Source organism: Papio anubis, chromosome 18 (assembly GCF_008728515.1).
Source record: "Papio anubis isolate 15944 chromosome 18, Panubis1.0, whole genome shotgun sequence".
In the NCBI taxonomy this organism is placed as follows: Eukaryota; Metazoa; Chordata; class Mammalia; order Primates; family Cercopithecidae; genus Papio; species Papio anubis.
The window spans coordinates 890996-913702 of NC_044993.1; the positions used below are offsets into that span (position 1 = coordinate 890996).

At 54.0% G+C, this 22707-nt stretch overlaps 1 protein-coding gene across 1 annotated transcript in view; it reads right to left on the bottom strand.

Annotated features, from left to right (window-relative positions):
- Nucleotides 1-22707, bottom strand: part of ACSF3 (acyl-CoA synthetase family member 3) — a 69123-nt gene that overhangs the window by 36338 nt on the left and 10078 nt on the right. Inside the window, exons 4-7 of the mRNA XM_031658624.1 lie at nt 15289-15444; nt 8376-8554; nt 7583-7728; nt 6845-6957 (exon numbers count right to left, since the gene is read on the bottom strand). Of these exons, the coding sequence (XP_031514484.1) occupies nt 6845-6957; nt 7583-7728; nt 8376-8554; nt 15289-15444 (594 nt within the window). The remainder of the gene's footprint in view (nt 1-6844; nt 6958-7582; nt 7729-8375; nt 8555-15288; nt 15445-22707) is intronic.

Genomic DNA, 22707 nt, shown 5'->3' on the forward strand with positions numbered 1-22707 from the left:
CCTGCCTTGGCCTCCCAAAGTGTTGGGATTACAGGTGTGAGCCATGGCGCCTGGGCAGAATATATACTCTTTTCAAGTACACCAGAACATTCTTGAAAAGAAACCACATTGTGGGCCATAAAACACAACTTAACAAATTTAAAAGAATTGAAATATACCAAGCATGTCTTTTGACTGCAATGGACTTAAACTAGAAGTCAATAACAGAAAGATAATGGAAAAATATCCAAATATTTCAAAAATATGTGCTGTACTTCTAAATAATCCACAAGCCAAACAGGAAGTCTTAAGGAACATTAAAAATATCCTGAACTAAATGAAAATAAAAATATATCAAAATTTAGGCCGGGCGTGGTGGCTCACGCCTGTAATCCCAGCACTTTGGGAAGCCAAGGCGGGCAGAACACTTGAGGTCAGGAGTTCGAGATCAACCTGACCAACATGGTGAAACCCCGTCTCTACTAAAAACAAAAAATTAGCTGGGCATGGTGGTGCATACCTGTACTCCCAGCTACTCGGGAGGCTGAGGCAGGAGAATTGGTTGAACCTGAGAGGTGGAAGTTGCAGTGAGCCAAGATCGTGCCATTGCATGCCAGCCTGGGCAACAAGAGTGAAACTCTGTCTCAAAACAACAACTACATATATATATATACACACATATAAAAACTTGGGGATGCAGCTAAAGCAATGCTTAAGGGCAACGTATATCATTAAATGTACACCTTATAAAGAGGAAAGGTCTCAAATCAATAATCTAAAGCCTTACCTTAAGCAACTAGAAAAAGAGAAAAGCCAGAGGCAAGTAGAAGAAACCAAGAACAAAATTGGTGAAATTAAAAACAGAAAAATAAAGAAAAATCAATGTATCCGAAAGTGACTTCTTTGAAAAAAGGGCCATAAAACAGATAAACCTCCAACAAGGATAACAAAGAAAAAAGAAACAGAAGACACCAATGACCAACATGAGGAACGGGGCCGTTTGTAACTCCAGGCCCTGAAACCACGGAAAGGTTAAGATGGGAATCCCCTTATTAACCTGTTAATGGTTTCATGGCCTGAAGGGAAACTCTACACAAAGAAATTTAACAGATTAAATGAACCAATTCCTCAAACATTCTGTGTACCAAAAGTCACCCAAGATGCAACAGATAACCTGAACAGTCCTATAAGCACTAAAGAAATTGAATTCATAGTTCTTTTTCTTTCAAAAAAGAAACATTGGTAGGGCACAGTGGCTCACACCTGTAATCCCTGCAGTTTGGGAGGTGAGGAGGGAGAGTCACTTGAGGCCAGGAGTTCAAGATCAGCCTGGGCAATACAGCGAGACCCCAGCTCTACAAAAATTAAAAAAAAAAAAATTAGCTGGGCGTGGTGGCACATGCCTGTGGTCCCAGCTACACGGGAGGCTGAGGCAGGAGGATCACTTGAGCCCAGGAGTTCAAGGCTCCAGTGAGCTATGATTGTACCACTGCACTCCAGCCTGCCTGACAGAACGAGACCTTGTCCCCCACACACAAAGTAATAATAGAAAAGAAAACCTCTAGGCCCAGATGATTTCATTGGTGAATTCCACCAACATTGAAAGAAGAAATAATACCAATTCTATGCAATCTCTTCCAGAAAAAAATAGAGAAGGAGGGAACACTTCTCAACTCATTTAATGAGGCCAGCATCACCCTCAAACACAACCCAAGTATAAAAATGGGAAACTACAGACCAAAATTTATCACGAATAGAGACGCAAAAATACTCAGCAATATGCTAGCAAATCAAATCCAGTACTACATATAAAAAAAATGACCCGGCCGGGGGCGGTGGCTCAAGCCTGTAATCCCAGCACTTTGGGAGGCTGAGACGGGCGGATCACGAGGTCAGGAGACCAACATGGGCTAACACGGTGAAACCCCGTCTCCACTAAAAAATACAAAAAACTAGCCGGGCGAGGTGGCGGGCGCCTGTAGTCCCAGCTACTCGGAGGCTGAGGCAGGAGAATGGCATAAACCCGGGAGGTGGAGCTTGCAGTGAGCTGAGATCCGGCCACTGCACTCCAGCCTGGGCGACAGAGCGAGACTCCGTGTCAAAAAAAAAAAAAAGAAACCAAAGTAGATCTAAGTAAATGGAGAGACATACCATGTTCACGGATCTAAGTGGAGAGACATACCATGTTCCACGGATCTAAGTAAGTGGAGAGACATACCATGTTCACGGATCTAAGTAAATGGGGAGACATACCATGTTCATGGATCTAAGTAAGTGGAGAGACATACTGTGTTCCGCGGATCCCAGAAGTGGAGGGCATACCATGTTCCTTGTGGATCTAAAGTAAGTAGGAGAGACATACCATGTTCTGGATCTAAGTAAAGTGGAGAGACATATATGTTCATGGATCTAGGAGTAGATACCATGTTCATGGGTTTGAGCATAGTGATGTTATTCATCCTAGAAGTCCCTATGAGAATGGCTAAATTCCAATCAACATCTCTCTCTCTTTTTTTTTAGACAGTCACAAGCTCTGTTGTCAGAGCTGGTGGCTCACTTAAACCTCCCAGGCTCAAACAATTCTTGTGCCTCAGCCTCCTGAGGAGCTGGGATTACAGGCATGTGCCACCACACCTGGCTAATTTTTCGTATTTTCAGAAGAGACAGGGTTTCACCACATTGGCTGGGCTGGTCTTGAGCTCCTGGTCTCACGATGATTTGCCTGCCTTGGCCTCCCAAAACGCTGGGATTACAGGCATGAGCTACCACACCTGGCTTTCCAATCAAGATCTCAAAAGGACTTTTTGTAGATATAGATGAGCTAATCCTTTATTTATTTATTTATTTTTTTGAGATGGAGTTTTGATCTTATTGTCCAGGCTGGAGTGCAGTGGTGTGATCTTGGCTAACTGCAAACTCCACTTTCCAGTTTCAAGTGATTCTCTTGCCTCAGCCTCCCGAGTAGCTGGGATTACAAGCACCCACTACCATGCCTGGCTAATTCTTGTATTTTTAGTAGAGGTGGGGTTTCATATTGGTCAGGCTGGTCTCGAACTCCTGACCTCAGGTGATCTGCCCACCTTGGCCTACCAAAGTGTTGGGATTACAGGAGTAAACCACCACACCTGGCTAGACAAGCTAATTCTAAAATTAATATGTGCACTGGAACAACTCTGAAAAAGAAGAATTAACCTGGTGAAATCACATAACAATTGTTAAGACCTACTATAAAACCACAATAGTCAAGACAATGTGGTGTTGGCAAAAGAATGGAAACGTAGATATAGATCAAGGGAACGGAACAGATAACCTATATGTACCGTCTCAAATATGTCCAATTATTTTTTAGCAAAGGGGCAATGGCAATGTAATGCAGAAAGAGTAGGCTTTCAACAAATGTCACACACACACGCAGTGCGCGCATGGGTATCACATACACACGCAGTGCATGCACGGGTATCTCACACACACAGTGCGCGCATGGGTAACACGCAGTGCATGCATGGGTATCTCACACATGCAGTGTGCGCATGAGTATCTCACATATATAAACACAGTGCACACACAAGTAACACACATACATGCAGCGTGCACAGATAACACATATGCTCAGTGCGTACACGGGTATCACACACACACACTGCATGCACAGGCATCACACACATATGCGCAGTGTGCACATGGGTATCACACATACATGCAGTGTGCACATGGGTATCACACACATGCGGTACACGCACAGGTGTCACACATACACACATGCAGTGTGCGCATGGATATCACACAGTGCACGCACCGGTATCACACGCATACGCAGTGTGCACACGGGTATCACACACACATGCAGTGTGCACACGGGTATCATACACCAATACACACAGTGTGCACACGCGCCTCACGTCCTATGACACTGTCAGACAGTTCAGCCTGGAGCTTAGCCATTTTGACTTTTGGTGTTTCCTTCAGGTTTTTTCTGTGTGTATCTACGTGTGGAATAGCTGTGCACACACTGTGTATGTGTGATGCCTGTGCGTGCAGTGATACCTGTGTGCGTGCTGCATGTGTGATACCCATGTGCATACTGCGTGTGATACCCATGTACGCACTGCATGTGTGTGATACCTGTGTGCATACTGCGTGTATGTGTGATACCCATGTGTTCACTGCGTGTGTGATACCTGTGATACGTCACAGGACATGAGGGAGTGCTACGAGCCAGCCACTCGACAAGGTGATGGAGGGGGCTGAGCCCTGGGTCTGGCAGGCCAGCTGCCAGCTGGGGAGGGTCCAGATACTCTGGACCCGGGGATGATCCTGGAAAGGTATTCTCCCATCCCCACACGGCACATTCCTTCCTGCGGGCACTTTGTTTCCTAACAAATATGACACCAAGCCTCATAATTCAGGTCCGAAGGCCTGGTTGATCATCTGCCCAGAAAGAGTCATGAGTCATCCCAGAGGCCTAGGGACAGCTGTTCTCATGACTAGAGACAAACTGGTCCTGAGGGAGCCCTTCTGGGGAGCGATGCTGGCTGGGACCCACACCTTGGCCCAGACAAGAGTGGATTAGACGGCCCAGCTGACCGCCACAGCCTCACCTGAGCCATGTGGATCTGGGACCGCAGCACTGGGGGCACCCTTGGGCTTTGGGATGCTGTGGAGAGAAGGGCCACTGTGTGGGGCTCAGATGAAAATAGTAAGTGTGAGCATGGGGTGGGGAGTTGCTTCGCATGAGCCCCCAGGAGAGAGCGGCAGGATCCTGATGCCGGGGCTTTTCAGCGTTCACAGCGCCCATGCTGTCACCTGTTCGTCCTGGGGCGCCCACCCACCCCTCCGGGAACCCTGAATCTCAGGTGTCAGAGGGCACAAACTCTGAGGCCCTCGGGCTGTGCTCCTCCCCAATAAGGGTCTCGGCCCCTGGTGGAGCCAGGCCCTGCAGGGCAGCTGTACCCCGCCTGCTGCACGGACTCCTTGGCTGAACAGGAAATGTTCCAGGGCCTGCTGCCAGCAGATGCAAACCCCCCGTACGCGAAGATTTAAGCAGCCCCAGAGCATCTGTGCGGCTTCACCTTGCAGGGTCTTCCTGCACGCCTGTCGCAGAGGCCACTGCGTGGCATCTCTGTCAGGGTGCCCAGGTAGCTGAGTCTGCTGCTTCTATTTCAAGCCTGTTTCAGGGAAGAAAGCTGCAGACAGAAACAATTAAAGAAACTCGGGCAGGAGCAGTCGGGTGACGCGGCAGCCAATGCAGGTGTGAAGCTGTTAAGTTTTGTTTTAATTTAAGACAGAAACGCTCCCCACCACCACTCCGCCCCTTTCCGTGGCAACATCTCTGCCATTTCTGGCAGAGCAGGTGCTGAGAGGCAGAAGCGTCAGCTGACTGACACCTGGAGAGGGCTGCACAGCCACGGGGCGTCTCACTCCTCCACACGCCACTCACGCTCTGCTCTCTGCTGGGGACATTCGTGACTAGATGGTGTCTCCAACCCAGGCACAGACTGAGCCCCGTCCCTGCAAACAGGGCTGGACTGGCTGAGCTGTGGGGTCTTTGAGGTGGGGGCAGCGGTACCACAGGGCACAGAGTCGAGAGCCAGGAAGGGCAGGTGTATTCAGGAACCCGATATGCGGGGTGTGGCCAGCAGCCTAGTACTAGCAGGGCAGAGGCATGAATCCTAGGAGAGGGGTGTCAGGACAACAGCACGGGCTGGGGCCTGAGGCCGCCCTACAGAGGGCAGGGGAGGCGGGTATCCAGCAAGGGGCAGCCACCCAGGTGGGTTTCAGGAAGGTGCCCCAAGGCTCTGTGGGGGCCACAGTGGGGGCCACAGGGGATAACAGCCCACTGTGGGTGGCCCAGACCAGGCAGGACACACCGTGCGGCCCTCCACACAAGGTGCGGCCACTGCACCTTTCAGTGTCATTTAATGACACTGAAAGCCACCCACGTCCTACTTGTTTGCTGGAGCTAAAACGTCCAACCACGACCATCGCTCCAACCCTCACGTGGTCAGGTGTGCAAACCAAGGTCCAGGGAGGGCGTGTGGCTGTTCCCTCACGAGAGCAGGACCCACAGCCCCTCAGCCTCTGTGCGGGGAGCTCAGTCGTGCCCGTGAGGTCTGAGACGGCGCCACAGAGAAGGAAATGTGCTGAGATGAGACTCAGGATCCCTCAATCTTTGAAAACCTCAGGGCAACACAGTCGATCATGTGTGGTATCAGGTGTGGATACTGGCTTTAGAGAAAATAATTTCCTTTTAAATCAAGATTCCACTTCCCCATAATCCCTAGAACTTTCTCTGTGACGTGAATTCACTTGTGATGAGCAGATTCTCACGTTAAAATCCTCACAGAAATGAGACAATGTCCTTTCTTCTCGTTCACCCTTGTCAGTTTTAGAATAATGTACTAGATGAGGAGGCCACCACAGAGTACTGCATGGGCGCCCACCTCAGTGTGCAGGGGGCCTGGGGTCAGCGGCCCCTCAGGACGGGTGCCAGGGTCAGGCCAGTTCATATTTCTAACCAGACTCCCATCAACGACAATGGCCTCTGCTGCTTTCTCTCTTCCCCTCAGCCAAGGCCATCATCAGCCTGTCCCCATGGACGGGGCCCCTGGGAGGAGCTGTGTGTCTGGGTGTGAGTCCCTTTGGTGTTCTGCCCTGGGCTCCCTCTGCCCACTGCTCTGTGAGCGCACAGACGAACCCGCAGCAGGCAGGGCCCAGGACACCAGCTGGCACCTGCAATGTCCAGGAGGTCAGTCCCCTGCATGGAGGGGAGGCTGCCTCCAGCGGAAAGACACACCAGTGTAACCACCCTGGGGGGAGCCCAGTCTGGACACACGGCCACCAGCCTGCCGAGAGCAGAGTGGCTTACCTTGGTCCCCCTCTCGTCTCCCTCTGCGTGGACGGTGTAGGAGCAGCCTTCCTTTTGTGGCTTTTCTGAGATAATGCGCACCTGTACTCCGGGCAGCGGGGTCCCCACAGAACCTACAAGAGAGGAGGAACACTGAAAGGGAGGCTGGAGTGAGGAGCCTGGAGGAGAGAAGTGCGCCCTGCGCTCAGATTCCACTGGGCTCCTGTGTGCCACGTGCAGGAGTCTGTGTGGAGGGAGAGATGTGCCCTGTGGCCCCGAGAGAACATGGCCTAGGAACCAGCGGGTGAAGAACCACACAATATGTGGCTGGGGAGCACGGTGTGCTCAGGCCCAGTCGATGCCACAGCGATGGCCATGCAGCACAGCAGACGCTCACGTGCCACACTGCGCCTGCCCTGCCCCGGGCCCTTCAGATATCACTTTCCCAGTTATCTTCCGAAGCCTCACAGCTGCCCACGGACTCTGGTGTCATTTCCACTTTTATACACTTGCTGGCCAGGGAGCACTGGCGCCTCGCCCTGACGGCCCTGGGGCTATCCATGATGAGGGGACCTGTGTGTGCCTGGGACACGGGCGGGCTAAGGCAGGACCTGCCCTATGTCTCCAGGAAGGGCTGTCCTGAACTCTGCATGGCAGGTGGACCACACTCTGTAGTAGCTCATTTATTAGACACCCATGATTTGCTCAGTGTATCCACCCCACCTGCACAGTTCCAACGTGGCTAAAATCAAACCTTACACTGGCCAAGGTGGGGGCAGAGCCCAGGTGGCGAGACGTGTCCCACTGGCCCACACAGGCTGCCGCAGCCTCGCTCTGCCTGTGGTTTAGGGTGCTGGTGGGACAGCAGAGGCTGCTCATCGAGCGTGGCCCTGGCAATGTGGCATCAGCATGGGCACGACCTGGGGGCAGAGCAGAAGTGGGACTTCCCGTCTACCCCAGGGTGTGAAGCCTTTGCCCTGGCCTGCGTCAGGGAAGTGCCTGAACGCTTATCACGTGTGAGAGTCCACGCTGAGATTTGAGGCACTTCAAGGGTCAACATCGAGGGTCAGTGCAGCGAACTCTGTAACCCACGGGGCGTCCCGGCCTCCAGACGCTTGGTGAAGGGCTGTTGGTGCCTGGCTCGCTCTTGCTGGTCCCGCAGGCAAAGCCGGGCTAGCGTGGTGCACAGAGCGTCACCTAGGGAGTTGTCTGTGGTTCCAGGTGTGCAGACGTCCCGAATCTCCACTCTGGTCAGAAAACCGTGTCACCACCGTGGGGGGGTGTGGCGGGGCCGGCTTCAGCCCCCTTTCTCCCATTCTTTCTCCTCCTTTATGTTTTGCTTCTGAAGATTTTAAAATGGAGGTGAAACCCGCGTAACACGACTTGCCATTTCACAGTGTGTGGCATGGCGGTGTTCCGCGCACACTGCACAGCCCCCTGCTTGCACCAGTCAGAACTCCCGCATGGCCCACGACCGCCACACCCTCCCTCCCCAGACCTGGCCCCACGTCAGCTGTCCACGTCCGTGGGTTTCCTCTTCTGGGCGTTTCACAGGAACAGGAACAACACAGGCGGCCTCTCGCCTCTTCCTGGTGGTGCCTCCACTGGGGTGGGGATGCAGCGCCAGGACACGGCACAGTTGGGGTTGGGGCGGGGCCGCAGGAGGGAGGCCGTGTGGCCGTCCCACACCATCTGCAGAGTCTGAAGAGGCTCCGGGATGGTGTCTGGATTCTGCAGAAGACGAGCAGTGGCACTGCCCGTGAGAGACTGAGGGGGGCCCCCACACTCCAGGTGCCGTTTGCTGTGCCCCAGGCATGTGACAGTGTAGATGTAAGAGCTCAAGGGAGTGAACAAAAGGCGGCCCTGCGAGGGCCAATGTGGATGGGCGCGGCCGCAGGCAGGTGGGGGGCACTGCCTTCCTGCCACAGCCCACCTCTAAAATCTGTCAGCCAGCCCCTCCCTGATAACTCTGACTGGCCTGCGGCCCCTGTCCTGGTGTCTGGGACGCCCTGGTGCTCTGCGTGCCTGGGACCCAGGGAAGGGAAACCACCAGTAAGGTCCTGGAGCTCCCTGTCAACACCACAGAGCGGCCCAGGAGCTGTGAGCTCTGAACTCAACCTCCAATTAGAGTGTGATTAGGCCCGGCAGTCGTCGGCCATGAATTATTCATCTCCCTCCACAGGAACCGCACAGGGCACGCCCGCCGTAACCATAACCGCGACAGAGCTCACCCTCCACCCGGCTTCTCTCTCTCCCCCAAGCACGGAGGGGGCACTGCGCAGTGAGGCCAAGCGAGCCCAGAGCCTGCGGCTGGAGCCGACCCGAGTGCCAAAGCCACGGCCACCAGGGTGGGGGTTAGAGCCTGAGAGTGAGGAAGGCTCTTCTCCACTGTGTCCTCCGGAAACACGGCTCAGGAGGCTGCATTTTGGAGTTTCTGTGGGGCCTGTTGGATTTAATGCTGAGGTGACTTTACTTTTTTTCCAAACCAAAGAACTGACACTGCTGGTGATTTAGAGGCAAGGACAAAATCAGATACTTGATTCTGTTTTAGAGAAGAGGGAATGTCCCCAGCGCCCAGACTTTGTCTTTGGCACCTGAGGAAACCTGTAGTCGGTAGCTGAAGACTCGGGGACTGGTGCTCTCGCATTTCTTGCCCAATGACCCTGAAGCTTCAGGGTCTCTGGATCCCCTTTCTCAGCCGGGGACCCCTCTCCCTGTACCATCTGTCTGGGGCTCCTTCCTGTTCGCCTGGGAGTTCTGATTCCAGTGCGGGGAGGGTGAGCCTCCCCCAGGCCTCTGGCTTCCTGTCTGCTCCTGATGCCCTCGGTGTGGACAGCGGTCCCTGGGCTGCTCCTGACGCCCTCGGTGTGGACAGCGGTCCCTGGGCGGCTCCTGAAACCATTGAAGAGGCCACCGTGCTCCTGGCAGCGTGACTGCCTGGGAAGTGTGTGTGTGTCTGCGTCACTCACTAGCCGCATGACCCTGGGCAGGCTCCATGGGTTCTTGTGTGTGAATGGAAAAAATGACCCCACAGCAGGAGCTGTTTTGAGAAGATCAAATGAGGACGCCCACAAAGCAATTCTATGTAAACAGTCATCGTCAACTGCAAACTCTCTGTGTAGACAGATTCTGAATACACAGAACCTGTCCTGCTCACACGTCCGGAACAAAGAGAGGACAAAGCCTGGAGCCCGTTACCCTTTCAGTCCTCACTTTCCTGCAGCCTGCAGCCCTCAGCGAGCTGAGCTCTGTTCATTCCGTCCATATTACGTGGTGACTGTGGCCGGTGGCACTGGACAAAACCAGTACATCCTACTAAGGATGACAATGAGGACAGAGACTCGAGGGACTGCTCACATTTGATTTCAAGGTCCCCATCTTATTTCCACCAGGGAGCTCTAGCCACCAAAGAAAGAGTTGGTGCCATAGCCACCGTGGGGACGTGTGAGTCAGCCCAGGGCAGGGGCCACCAGCACTGATGATGGTTTCCTGGGGTCTGAGACTAAAGCACGAGCCGGCCCACGGCAGGGGCCACCGGCACTGATGGTGGTTTCCTGGGGTCTGAGACTAGGATCTATTTCTCACCACTCGCATTGACTTCTTTTCACAACACGCCCCCACCTGCCCACTACCCTGGGCCCTGTCGCAGCAGGCTCTGCACTCCGTGTGGCCACCCCACTGGCAGCTCTGCACGGCAGCCGAGGATCTCACTGTCATGGCCCTGTCATTCTGCTCATGATGACCCAGGCAAACAGAAACCTCCCTTTACACTCAGAATACACCTAGCAGCCCCCATGGCTCCCCAGGCCCAGCAAAGGGCCCTAAGCCTACAGCCTCTCCTCCTCCCAGCCCAGCAGCCAGCCCGCTCACACTCACCCTGCAGGCCCCAGCACCATATCGCTGCCTGGCACCAGCTGGTCCCCGCCTGGGCCTGGACCCCCATGTCCAGGCTTCCCCTAGAGCCCAGGAATCAGGCAGGCATGGAATGAGCCAAAGGGCACACGGGAAGAGTCAACGGGACAGAGCAGAGTCCGGGAGCCCCGCCGGAGTCAACGGACTTTCAACAAAGACCACCCGTTCCATGGAGAAGGGAATCTTTTCAACAAACAGTGCTCAAAAGCTAGACGTCCACACCAAAGAGGAACTGTGGCCCGTATCTTGCACTAAGTATAAAAATGAACTCAAAGTGGATCACCGTCCTAAATGTAAGAGCTGAAACTATTCTCTGTGACTTTGGGCTAGGCAAGGATTTATTAGATAGGACCTCATATAGACAATTCGTAAAACAAATTGATAAACTGGGCCAAAATCTAAAACTCCTGATTTTAAAGATGCTGTTCGGTGAATAGGAAGACAAACCACAAGCTGGAAGATGGTATTTAAAATCACACAGCTGACACTTGCGTCCAGAATTTTAAAAAGCTCTCAAAACTCAAGAAAACAAATGCCCCAATTGAAAATGGAATGACAAGAACAGGAAGAGGTGCTCAACGTCACCGTCATGAGAGAATCATGAACGCAACAAGACACCCCCACCGCCCACTGGAGCACGGGTGCTCCTGACCTCCCGCCCATCGCAGGGGAAGGGGAGGGCGCAGCCGCCCTGGGGAACAGCTCGGCAGCTTCAGACAACACAGCAATCTCTCTCCTAGGTATCTGCCCAAGTGAAATAAAAACCCACGTTCACACAGAAATCTGCACACAAATGTTTATAACATCTTACGTGTCATTGCTTAAAACAGGGTCACAAGTGGTGGCACATCCACGCGACGATGCCACTCAGCAGTGAAAGACGCAAACCCTGATGCACACAGCACAGGCGACTGCGGGCGGAAGCACCACGGATGCCACTCAGCAGTGAAAGGCGCAGACTCTGATGCACACAGTACAGGTGACTGTGGGCGGAAGCAGACAGGCTCAGAGGCCACGTCCTGCAGGATTCAGCCAGGTGACCTCCCAGAAGAAGCAACACCACAGGAAGAGAAACAGGAACGAGGGGCTGGGACTCAGGGGTGGAGGGGGTGCTAAGCACTAGGAAGGAAGTTTCTGAGGTGAAGGAAGTTTCTCTACCTCTATCTTGACTGTGATGATGTTTCTTAAGACTCTCAGAGCTGCACGCCAGAGGGGTGAATTTTACTGTATCGCAGGTAAGCAGCTGCACAGACAGACGTGCGGGATGGTCTCACTTTTACGTCTGCACTAAGATCTCTCTTCTGCTCTGGACAGACTGAATGGGCCACACAGAAACGAGCAGGGCGGCCCCCAGCAGTGGGCTCTGCTCCCAGAAGTCGCTGTGGAGGACCCGGGGCTTGAAGGCTTGGGTCAGATGAAAGTCAGAATGGGATGTGTTAGAGAGGCTGGACAAGAGGGGCCCAGTACCAGGAGCCCACGTCTAGAGAAGGAAGACAGGTGCCTGACTCATCCCACCCTGCCCACCACACCCACCTGCCCTGGCACTGCTGCTGGCGCTGCGTGGCACCCGGACTCCAGACAGACGGAGGCTCCCACCACAGATGTGGTCTGGAGCCAGCAGCATGGCCCCCGGCCTTCCTCTGAGACGTGCACCGACGCCTGTGTTCCAGATGTTGCTGTTCTTCCCATTGTCTCCCCAGTCATCCAGCCAGGGGCCAGCACAGACCCCCCCGACCCACCCCTGACTGAGACTTGGGAGAAGACTGATTGGCCCAGAGGGGACAGGTCACCGTGCATCCTGAGTGCTCTCCTGGCCTGGTGGCCTGTCCCACAGGGCAGCATCCTTCACGCCGCCTTTCATTCCAAAGGTGGGTGGTTCGAGACTGGCCCACCTTGGGGGGCTCAGGGCAAAGTGGGAGAGGAACACAGCTGTGGGAAATGCTCGTACCTGGCAGGCGTGCTGTGGCGGTCAAGTATGTGGACAGAGTATGCACCCGATCTCAGTCATGCGTGCCCAGCAGGAGTAGCCCGTGAGTAATCCTTCCACTTCTCAGGGTTGGGCAGGGCAGGCTGGGGCCAGGCAGTGCAACTGAGGTTTGGAGACTCAGGGCAGGCAGTGGTGCAGGGATGGCAGTTTGACCTGGGGTGGCGTTTGAAGATGGCGGAACGGCCTCGGAATGGCGGCGTGGCGTGCAAAGGTAGCAGGTTTAGCCCCTCGGGACGCGGCCGTCGCGTGCAAAGGTGGCAGGTTTAGCCCCTCGGGACGCGGCCGTCGCGTGCAAAGGTGGCAGGTTTAGCCCCTCGGGACGCAGCCCTCGCGTGCAAAGGTGGCAGGTTTAGCCCCTCGGGACGCGGCCGTCGCGTGCAAAGGTGGCAGGTTTAGCCCCTCGGGACGCAGCCCTCGCGTGCAAAGGTGGCAAGTTTAGCCCCTCGGGACATGGCCGTCGCATGCAAAGGTAGCAGGTTTAGCCCCTCGGGACGCGGCCCTCGTGTGCAAAGGCGGCAGCTCCTTCACGAGAACAGGAGCCCCAGGCGTGGGTCCAGCACCACCGTGCGACACCTGGGACCGATGCTGCGGTCTGCACTAGGGCGTCACTTTGTTTTTTGAAAATGATTTGTTGGGTTTATTTTAGAAGGAAGCAGGTCCAACAGCTAATGAGGGTAAACAATGTGCTTAGGGTCCGTGGTGTCCCCTGCAAAGTTCCTGCGCTGTTCATAACCAAGCTCAAGAACAACAGTGACCGTGCAGCTGCTCACCACACAGCTGATCACAGATGAACAGCCACGGTGCTGTGGGCCGCAGCCAGGCACATCTGGGGACTAGAGCCAGCTCAGCTTGCAGGGCTCCACAGGAGAACGTGGACATGGATGAATGGCTGCAGCACCCAAGGGGCGGGGCCGGGCACACCCAAGGGGCTCAGAACCGCCCACAGAGCTGGAGCCGTCTTGGCTCACACGCTTGGCTCAGGCTTGGCAGGAGAACACAGGTCCTGAGAACCCTGAGTGCCCGCGCCGCTCACACAGCATTTCCTGCAGCCTCACGGGCAGCAGGGAAGGTGCTTTTGTTTGCGGTTTGAGCAGAGTGGTCCCTGCTGCTGCCCCTGCTTTACGAGGAGGCACCACTGACAGGACCCTCGCTGGGAGATCCAGGTGGCTGAGGTCTCATTGCCTCCGTCATCCCGGAAACCACCTGACCCTCTCCTTCACTGACCTCGTTCTTGCCCTCTGTTCCTTAGATTTGGTAAAACATGCTGCTCATCTTGCTCAGCTCGGGGTCTTCCCAGCCCCAAGGCATCCCAGCAGTAGCAGCAGCAAAACCATGGGCTCCGGTGGCCTCATAGAAAAGGGGCAAAGGAACGGTAAAGAGAGCAAAGTGGGATCAGACATGTGCCTTGCACAACCCGGAATTCTCTCCAGGAACGAAGGTGCCGCTTCCCTGTGCACTTCCTGGGGACTGGGAGGAGTGCGCGGCAGCCACAGACACGCACACAACCCACTGGAAACTGGATGACAGTCAAGCCTTCAGTTCCTGCAGTGCACGTGCCACACCACCCCTCCCTCTCACAAAAAGAAAAAGTACCCCACCCACGACTCTGCTGGAGATGAGGGCCTGGGGTGCGTGTGAAGACTCACTGAGCCACGCGTGTGCATTTCCAGTTAGTGAACCGCACTCCAACAGCCACGAGGGAAAAGAAACGTTCCCACGCCTGCAGGTTCATGCAGGAGTGCAAAGCAAACACGTCCCTGAGTGGCCCAAAAGACCAGCTCGTCCTGGGAGGGAGGGGTTTATTCCGGGAGCTGGGAGGGGAGGAGCAGGGCTGAGAGGAAGAGCAGCAGAACATGCCCCAGGCAGGAGGCGTCACAGGGCTGCCCACGAAGGCACTGCATAGTAGAGGCAGGAGCCGTGGGACATGTGGGCAGACGAGGCATGAGTGAGTGGGTCAGCTTACCGTCCTCACCCTTGTCCTTCAGACTCCATGACAGAGAGAGAGATGGACCGGAAAGAGAGAAGACAGATAGATGGAGACAAAGAGAGATGGAGAGAGAGAGACAGATGGAGAGACAGGAGAGATACAGAGAGAAGACAGAGAGACAGATGGAGAGACAGGAGAGACAGAAGACAGAGAGATAGATGGAGAGACAGATGAAGAGAGATGGAGGGACAGAGAGAAGACAGAGACAGACGGAGAGCCAGACAGGAGAGACAGAAGACAGAGAGATAGATGGAGAGATAGAGACAGATGGAGAGAGAGAGACAGAGGACAGAGAGAGATAGAGAGACAGAGAATGACAGAGAGAGCGATACAGAATCCAAGCAGCTATGGACGTGGATGAGATTATAGATATACATACAGACGGGTAGAGAGAGAGGGATGGGGAGAGAAAGAGAGACAGGGAGAGAGAGAGAGAGAGATGGGGAGAGAGCGAGGGAACATTGAAAGGAAATGGAAAGCAGTGCTTCCCAGAACTTAGTAGAAGTGATTTATTAGAAATAAGTCGTATCTGTTGATATTTAAGACTTTCTGAACGGGAAAGTGGGCTCTTTTCACTTACCTAATTTTTTCTTCACAAACTGCACGCAAGAAATCCTGGGCGTGCGGCTGGGTAAAATGCCTGTCATAGTACTCCATCAGCTTGGTGTATATTGTAGGCACTGCCATGAAGACATTGATCCGCGGCATTTCAGAACTTAAGAACTTTTCCCAAACCTATGGAGGAAAGGAAGCACTCGGTAGGAAGATGAGCAGGCACTGAGGCCGCGGCAGAGGCTCCTGGCTCCAGGCACAGTGTTCTCGCGTTCTCATGGTTTACATTCAAGAGTCTGCAGTGCCTCCCACCTAAAAGGGGTGCCTCACACTCTCACCCCTTCCCACAGAAGCCATGTTGCACAGGACAACTGCATTTGGCCTGTGGGGGGAAGAGCAATCGTGAGTAGAGCTGGGAAAGGCCTTTGGGATCTGCAGCCTGGACAGACGTGAGTGGCCAGGCTCTTCCAGGTACACAGAGGAGGGCGGATGTGCACCTTGGGGAAGCTGACAGGAGGCCCCGGCGGCCGCCCGCCCGCAGACCCGAAGTCAGCACACTTCCCAGTATGCAAAGGCATGCAGTGACTAGTGAATGGTGAAGTCTTTTATTTAAAAGAGTCATGTGAATTTTATATTTTACTCCATAATAAACATTTCTCGCTTACACATAAGTATGTTTTAAGTTCCTCACTTGTTAGCGGTTTCTCGCATTGCCCATAAAGCTTCAGGAAGACCTGGTGAGCCACGCTCATTCCATGGCCCTCTCTACCCCCAGTGTTCCACACGGAGCCCCGAACAGTGTGGCGGAGGGCACTCTTCGTGCTGTGGGGTCAGCACCTAAGGGAGGCTCATGACACACAGGACAGATCTTGCCCACTGGGCGCGGCGCTCACGCCTGTAATCCCGGCACTTTGGGAGGCTGAGGTGGGAGGATCCCTTGAGCTCAGGAGTGTGAGACCAGCCTGGGCAACATAGGGAGGCTCTGTCTCTACAAAAATAATTCAAAAGGAAAAAAGTAAAAATAAACATAAAAAATGTTCAACATCTGGCAGGGTGTGGTGGCTCACACCTATAATCACGGCACTTTGGGAGGCTGAGGCAGGCAGATTAGTTGAGGTCAGGAGTTCAAGACCAGCCTGGCCAACATGGTGACACCCCATCTCTATAAAAATACAAAAAATTAGCTGGGCCTGGAGCTGTGCACCTGTAATCCCACTTGCTGAGATGGCTGAGGCAGGAGAAGTGCTTGAACCCAGGAGGTGGAGATCGCAGTGAGCCGAGACCGAGTCACTGCACTCCAGCCTGAGTGACAGAGCGAGACTCAGTCTCAAAAAAAAAGAAAAAAAAAAAAGCTCAACATCAGTAGTCATCAGGGAAACACAAACTGAAGCCAGTGACAAGTGCTGGCAGGACGTAAAGAAATGAAAACCCTCATACGCTGCTGGTGAGAACATACAGCAACACCGCCGTTTTGGAAAACAGTTCGCCAGTTTCTTGTCTTTCTTTCTTTTTTTTTTTTGAGACAGAGTCTTGCTGTTACCCAGGCTGGAGTGCAGTGGTGCGATCTTGGCTCACTGCAATCGCCGCCCCCTGGGTTCAAGCGATTCTCCTACCTCAGCCTCCTGACTAGCTGGGATTACAGGTGTGAACCACTGTGCCCGGCTAATTTTGTATTTTTAGTACAGACAGTTTCACCATGTTGGTCAGGCTGGTCTCGAACTCCTGACCTCAAGGGATCCACCTGCCTCAGCCTCCCAAAGTGCTGGGATTTCAGGTGTGAGCCACCATGCCCAGCCAGTTTGCCAGTTTCTTAAAACATTAAACAGAGGCCGGGCACGGTGGCTCAAGCCTGTAATCACAGCACTTTGGGAGGCTGAGACAGGAGGATCACGAGGTCAGGAGACTGAGACCATCCTGGCTAACACGGTGAAACCCCGTCTCTACTAAAAAATACAAAAAACTAGCTGGGCAAGGTGGCGGGCGCCTGTAGTCCCAGCTACTCGGGAGGCTGAGGCAGGAGAATGGCGGGAACCCGGGAGGCGGAGCTTGCAGTGAGCTGAGATCCGGCCACTGCACTCCAGCCTGGGTGACAGAGCGAGACTCCGTCTCAAAAAAAAAAAAAAAAAAAAAAAAAAGAAACAAAACATTAAACAGAAAGTCACCATACAACCCATCAATTCTATCCCTCTGTGTCTATGTAAGATCAGCGAAAGCGTCTCTACAGAGATTTATATGTAAATGTTCACAGCAGCATTATTCATCATAGCCCCAAACTGAAACAGTCCAAATGCCCATCAGATGGTGAATGGATGAGTCCATACGATGAAGTACTATTCAGGAACAAGCTACTAATGCACACAATAGAATATGGATGAAACTCAGAACCATCCTGCAAGTGAAAGCTGGAATAAAAGACTGAGTGTGACGCAACCCATTTGCACACACTGCCATCTAAAACAAGGAAAGTCTAGAGGCAGAAAGCAGATTCGCGGTTGCCAGGGGCTGGGAATGCGGGGGAAATGGACACTGGTTTGAGGGAATGGCTACATAATTCATAATTCACAATAGTGAATTTTACGGTGTGTGAATTGTATCTCGATAGAACTGTTTTTGAAAATAAAAACATTTTCAGTGAAACAAAATTGAGGGATTTGTCAGCAAAGCTGTACTACAAGAACTACTGAAAAGAAGTTCTCCAGGCTGAAGGGAAATGAGTTAGGGGGAAGCACGGTCCTTCCTGGAGAACCTTTGCAGGGACAAATGAAGGTACCAGAAGAGGAGACGTGTGGGTAATTTAACAAATTTAAGGACTCCTGATATGGTTTGACTGTGTCCCCACCCAAATCTCAGCTTGAACTGTATCTCCCAGAATTCCCACATGTCGTGGGAGGCACCCAGGGGGAGGTAATTGAATTATGGGGGCCGGTCTTTCCTGTGCTATTCTCATGATAGTGAATAAGTCTCACAAGATCTGATGGGTTTATCAAGGGTTTCTGCTTTTGTTTCTTCCTCATTTTATCTTGCTGCCGCCATGTAAGAATTGCCTTTTGCCTTCCGCCATGATTCTGAGGCCTCCCCAGCCATGTGGAACTGTGTGTCCAACTAAACCTCTTTTTCTTCCCAGTCTTGGGTATGTCTTTATCAGCAGCGTGCACATGGACTAATACGGTAAATTGGTACCAGAAGAATGGGGCTGGGGGTGGATGAAACATGCAGCCACGTTTGAGAACTCTTCCGCAGTTTCCACTCAAATGAAACATACGTCTAGCCTGTGAGCCGGCACCAGGAGGTGCAGATCCAGGAGAAATGTCCACAGGGACATCTGTGTGAGAATGTTCACAGCAACCGTGACTTCTAATAGCCACAAACTGAAAACAATCCCAAACCTTTCAAGAGCAGAATGGATAAGCATACTGTGGCTTCTGCACACTATGAAATACAACACGGCGATGCAAAAAGAACAAACTGCATTTGATGCAACACAGAGATCAACCGTCAAACAGTGAACCAGAAACAAACGTGACACTGAGGCATGGAAAACGGAGCACACGTGTAGAGGGACAGCGCTGAGGCGGGGAGAGCACGCGTGTAGTAGGATGGTGCTGAGGAGGGGAGAGTACACACACAGCGGGACAAGGCTGAGGGGCGGGGAGCAGGCACAGAGGTGAAAGACACGAAGGATGGCATTTCTTGGAAGTCATCCAAATCTTCAGACGGCAGCTGCCGCCCTAAAGAAGCGCACTGAGAGCCGAGCGCGACCTCCTTCCTCCAGCACATCCCAATGTGTTGCCACACTTCCAAGACCTGTAGGACCTGGAGGCCCCTGAAGGGCGCCTTAACATTTGACTAACTAGCAAGTGCTTCTGAGGCGGCAGGAGCAGGCCTGTTGCTCTAACCCGAGTTGCCACAGCACAGACCCCGCCAGATGGCAGTTCCCACGCAGGCTGCTCCGAGGAGTCACCCCCAGCTGCTCTGATTTGCTGCCCTGCCCTCCTGAGTCCATGCTGCGATCCTGAGGACGTCGGCCAGGGCAGCGCTGTCAGAGACAAGTGACTGATCTGAGCCTCTGGCGACTTTGCGGCAACTTTGATCTCCAGAGGCTGTGGCTGCACATCCATCTTCCGGCATCCTCCTCCTGTCCCCCAACCCCATCCGTCACCTGCAGCCACTGACACACACGGCCCTCTATGCAGGATGACTTGAAGACACCACGTCTAAGATTGTCCGATACCACCGCAGGTGTCTGGTCACCCCACACTTGTATCCTACACATTCTTCAATACAATCTTAGACAGAACCCCAATATTCAATAACGCTGACAGCTGGATTTTACACATAGAAATTTCTAAAGTCGGAAACCCTGAAACTTGGGAATTGATGGAAAAGAGCTGCAATCTTTTGTAGCCACAGCATCGAATTTGTTTAAATATTAAATTTTTGGCTGGGCATAGTGGCTCACGCCTGTAATCCCAGCACTTTGGGAGGCTGAGGCAGGCGGATCACGAGGTCAGGAGTTCTAGACCAGCCTGGCCAACATAGTGAAAACCTGTCTCTACTAAAAATACAAAAAATTAGCTGGCTGTGGTGGCGGGCGCCTGTAATCCCAGCTACTCAAGAGGCTGAGGCAGGAGAATCGCTTGAACCCAGGAGGCAGAGGTTGCAGTGAGCCAAGATCGTGCCACTGCACTCCAGCCTGGCTGACAGTGCGAGACTCCATCTCAAAAAAAAAAAAAAAAGTAAGTTTTCACAGCATAGTTTAGAGAAAAATCTGAAGTAAGCGTCAAAAACAGTGCAGGTCTGAGGCTTTCTCGTGTCCATTAAAGGTCTGAGGTTTTCCTGTGTCCACTGAAGGTCTGAGGCTTTCCCGTGTCCATTAATGAGCCAGTCCAGTCTGCAGTGTCCGGAATATGACAGCAGATCCCCAGGCAGAGACCCCAGGGCAGACACTCTCAGAGCAGAGATCCCTGGGCAGACGCCCTTGTGACACAGACCCCAGGGCAGGGACTCCCATGGCTGATGCCCCTGGGCAGAGACGCCACAGCAGCAGCTCCCAAGCTGTGTGTGGGCACCAAAAAGAGCCAGGTGGTGTCATTCACACAGTACTGGAGAAGAAGCAAGCTGAGAAAGTCCAGATCCTTGACAGCTGGTCTGTGCCAGCACCTGCACCCACCTGCCTCTCACCCTGAGAGTAACACACTCTTTACTGGGGAGGACGGAACCAACCTGCCCTTGGCTCCCTGGGAGATGCTCTGCCTCTGCCCCTGCAGCTGCATCTCACCCTGGCACGGTCCACAACAAAGGCCGTTGCTGCCTCTGCCCAAGTGACCATGGCAGACCAGCCACCGTCAGCGCCTGGGCAGCCCCCAACAGAGGTTCAGGGCCAGGCTGCCAAGGAGCAGGGGCTGAGGTGGGGCAGGTTGAGGAGGCCCAGTCACAGGCACAGAAACCGACGCCCTCGACAGAGCTGACAGCCAAAGGAAAGGAGGGGCTCAAGGTGGAGAGGAGGGAACAGCCCCAGAGGAGCCCCCAGAGACACAGCAAAGGCACCGAAGGGCCCTACACACCAGGCGCGGCACCACCCACACAGCACACACACGGGGAGCTCACTGCAACAAAACCACCTTTGTGCTCACCAAGGACAGCTGTGTCCATTTAGGGCGTACCCCAGAGACAGCCACAGGGAGGGTCGGGCCACTAAGCCAGATCCCTACCAGGGGAGCCAGGACAGGTCTGGAGCAGAGCGCCAGGCAGATGCCTCCAGGATGGACCACACAGATGAGGCAACCTCAGTGTCTGCCATCTTAACCAGAGTACTGTGTCGCAGCTGTGGTCAGTGCTGAGATGTCCATGAAAAATAAGGGCTGAAGCCAACAAGAATGTGGAGTGTGTCAGGGAGATGGAGCCCTGCGGAGGCTCTTCAGGAGGTGACCCTGGTGACGGGGCCCTCGGGAGGCTCTGTGGCTACAGGCGCCCTGGCAAGCAGTGGAGGGAGCTCACGGCTAATGACGCAAGTGTGTTGGCAGCCACCTCTCGTTGGCATGGCAGTAACTGCTAGATTTTAAAGAGGTCGTTCTCTAAAGCCCAGCGTTATCATCTGTGAAGAAACTGGCTCACTTGCTCTTAGAAAGCTGTTCTACATACTGGCTTCTCTTTCGAGACCTTCCCTCCAGTGGAGGCTGGAGAAGAGCCCCTTCTCTTTTTGAAGTTTGTGCTCACTGTGAGCCAGGCTCCAGACCAGGCCAGACCCTCCTACACGCCCCTCGGGCTTATGTAGCCAGGACCCCTTATTTTTTCCGGGGATGAGACTAAAGGTCAGAGAGGTGGAGGGCCAGATGAGAGGCCTTCTCTCCACCTCCAGCCACTGTGTGGGGTCGGGTGCCCCACGGTGAAGAGGACGGGCCTCAGCAGTGGCGGCGGCAGCAGCAGCAGCAGCAGCAGCAAGGAGGTGGGCGGGGCCTCCCAGCTGCCTCAGAAGCAACGGGGAGGTGGGCGGGGTCTCTCAGCTGCAGCAGAAGGGAGGTGGGCGGGGCCTCCCAGCTGTCTCAGAAGCAATGGGGAGGTGGGCGGGGCCTCTCAGCTGCAGGGGAAGCAGCAGAGGGGTGGGCGGGGCCTCTCAGCTGTAGCGGAAGCAGCAGAGGGGAGGTGGGCGGGGCCTCTCAGCTGCAGCAGAGGGGAGGTGGGCGGGGCCGACCGCTCACAGGGGCCCCTTCCTGGAGAAATTCACACCGGACTAGGGTTTGAGTCCTGAGCTCCGGGTCAGAGGCCTCAGAGTTCCACACAGCCTTCAAGGGGGCCGGAAAGACTTCAGACAGGAAGAGTCTTGGCAAGAGCAGTGAGTGTGGGACCAGCCACTGGTGGCTGCTGTGCTCTGGGCTTTAGGACTGTGCCTCTGCTGGCCGGGACGTCTGCCCTGCAGGACAGCCCTGCACAGACCAGGAGCCCAACCCCAGGCATCTGGCCTCAGAGATGGGCTCTTCTGTGCTGAGAACGATCATGATACGACCCAAATCCTAAGGGCTTTTCCCTACATTCACTTTTTAAACTTTTTTTCCTGTGAATAAAAGGCGTATTCATTATATGGGCAGAGGTTGGAAAACATCCGTGGCCTCACCGGAGGGCTCCGCTTCACTACACCTGGGACATACGCACACCTCGTCCTTCCTGTGGGCTCAAGGCCTGCCCCTCATGCCCTCTGCAGCCTGGTGAGTGGCTCTCGCCTGCAGTCAGCTGGAATGCACACAGGGCCACAGCAACTCCTAATAGCCACCACCATCCCCAACTGACAGGCGAGGCCCGATGCTGCACACAGGGTCCCACCTCGAGCCCAGGTCCTTTCCCTCCAAAGCAGCATCCTCATCTGCCCTGGAAACAGCTCTGCACAGGCAAGGCTGCGCCGGCAGCTCGGCAACGACTGCTTCCACCCCAGCGCTGTGTGTGGCCAGTGCC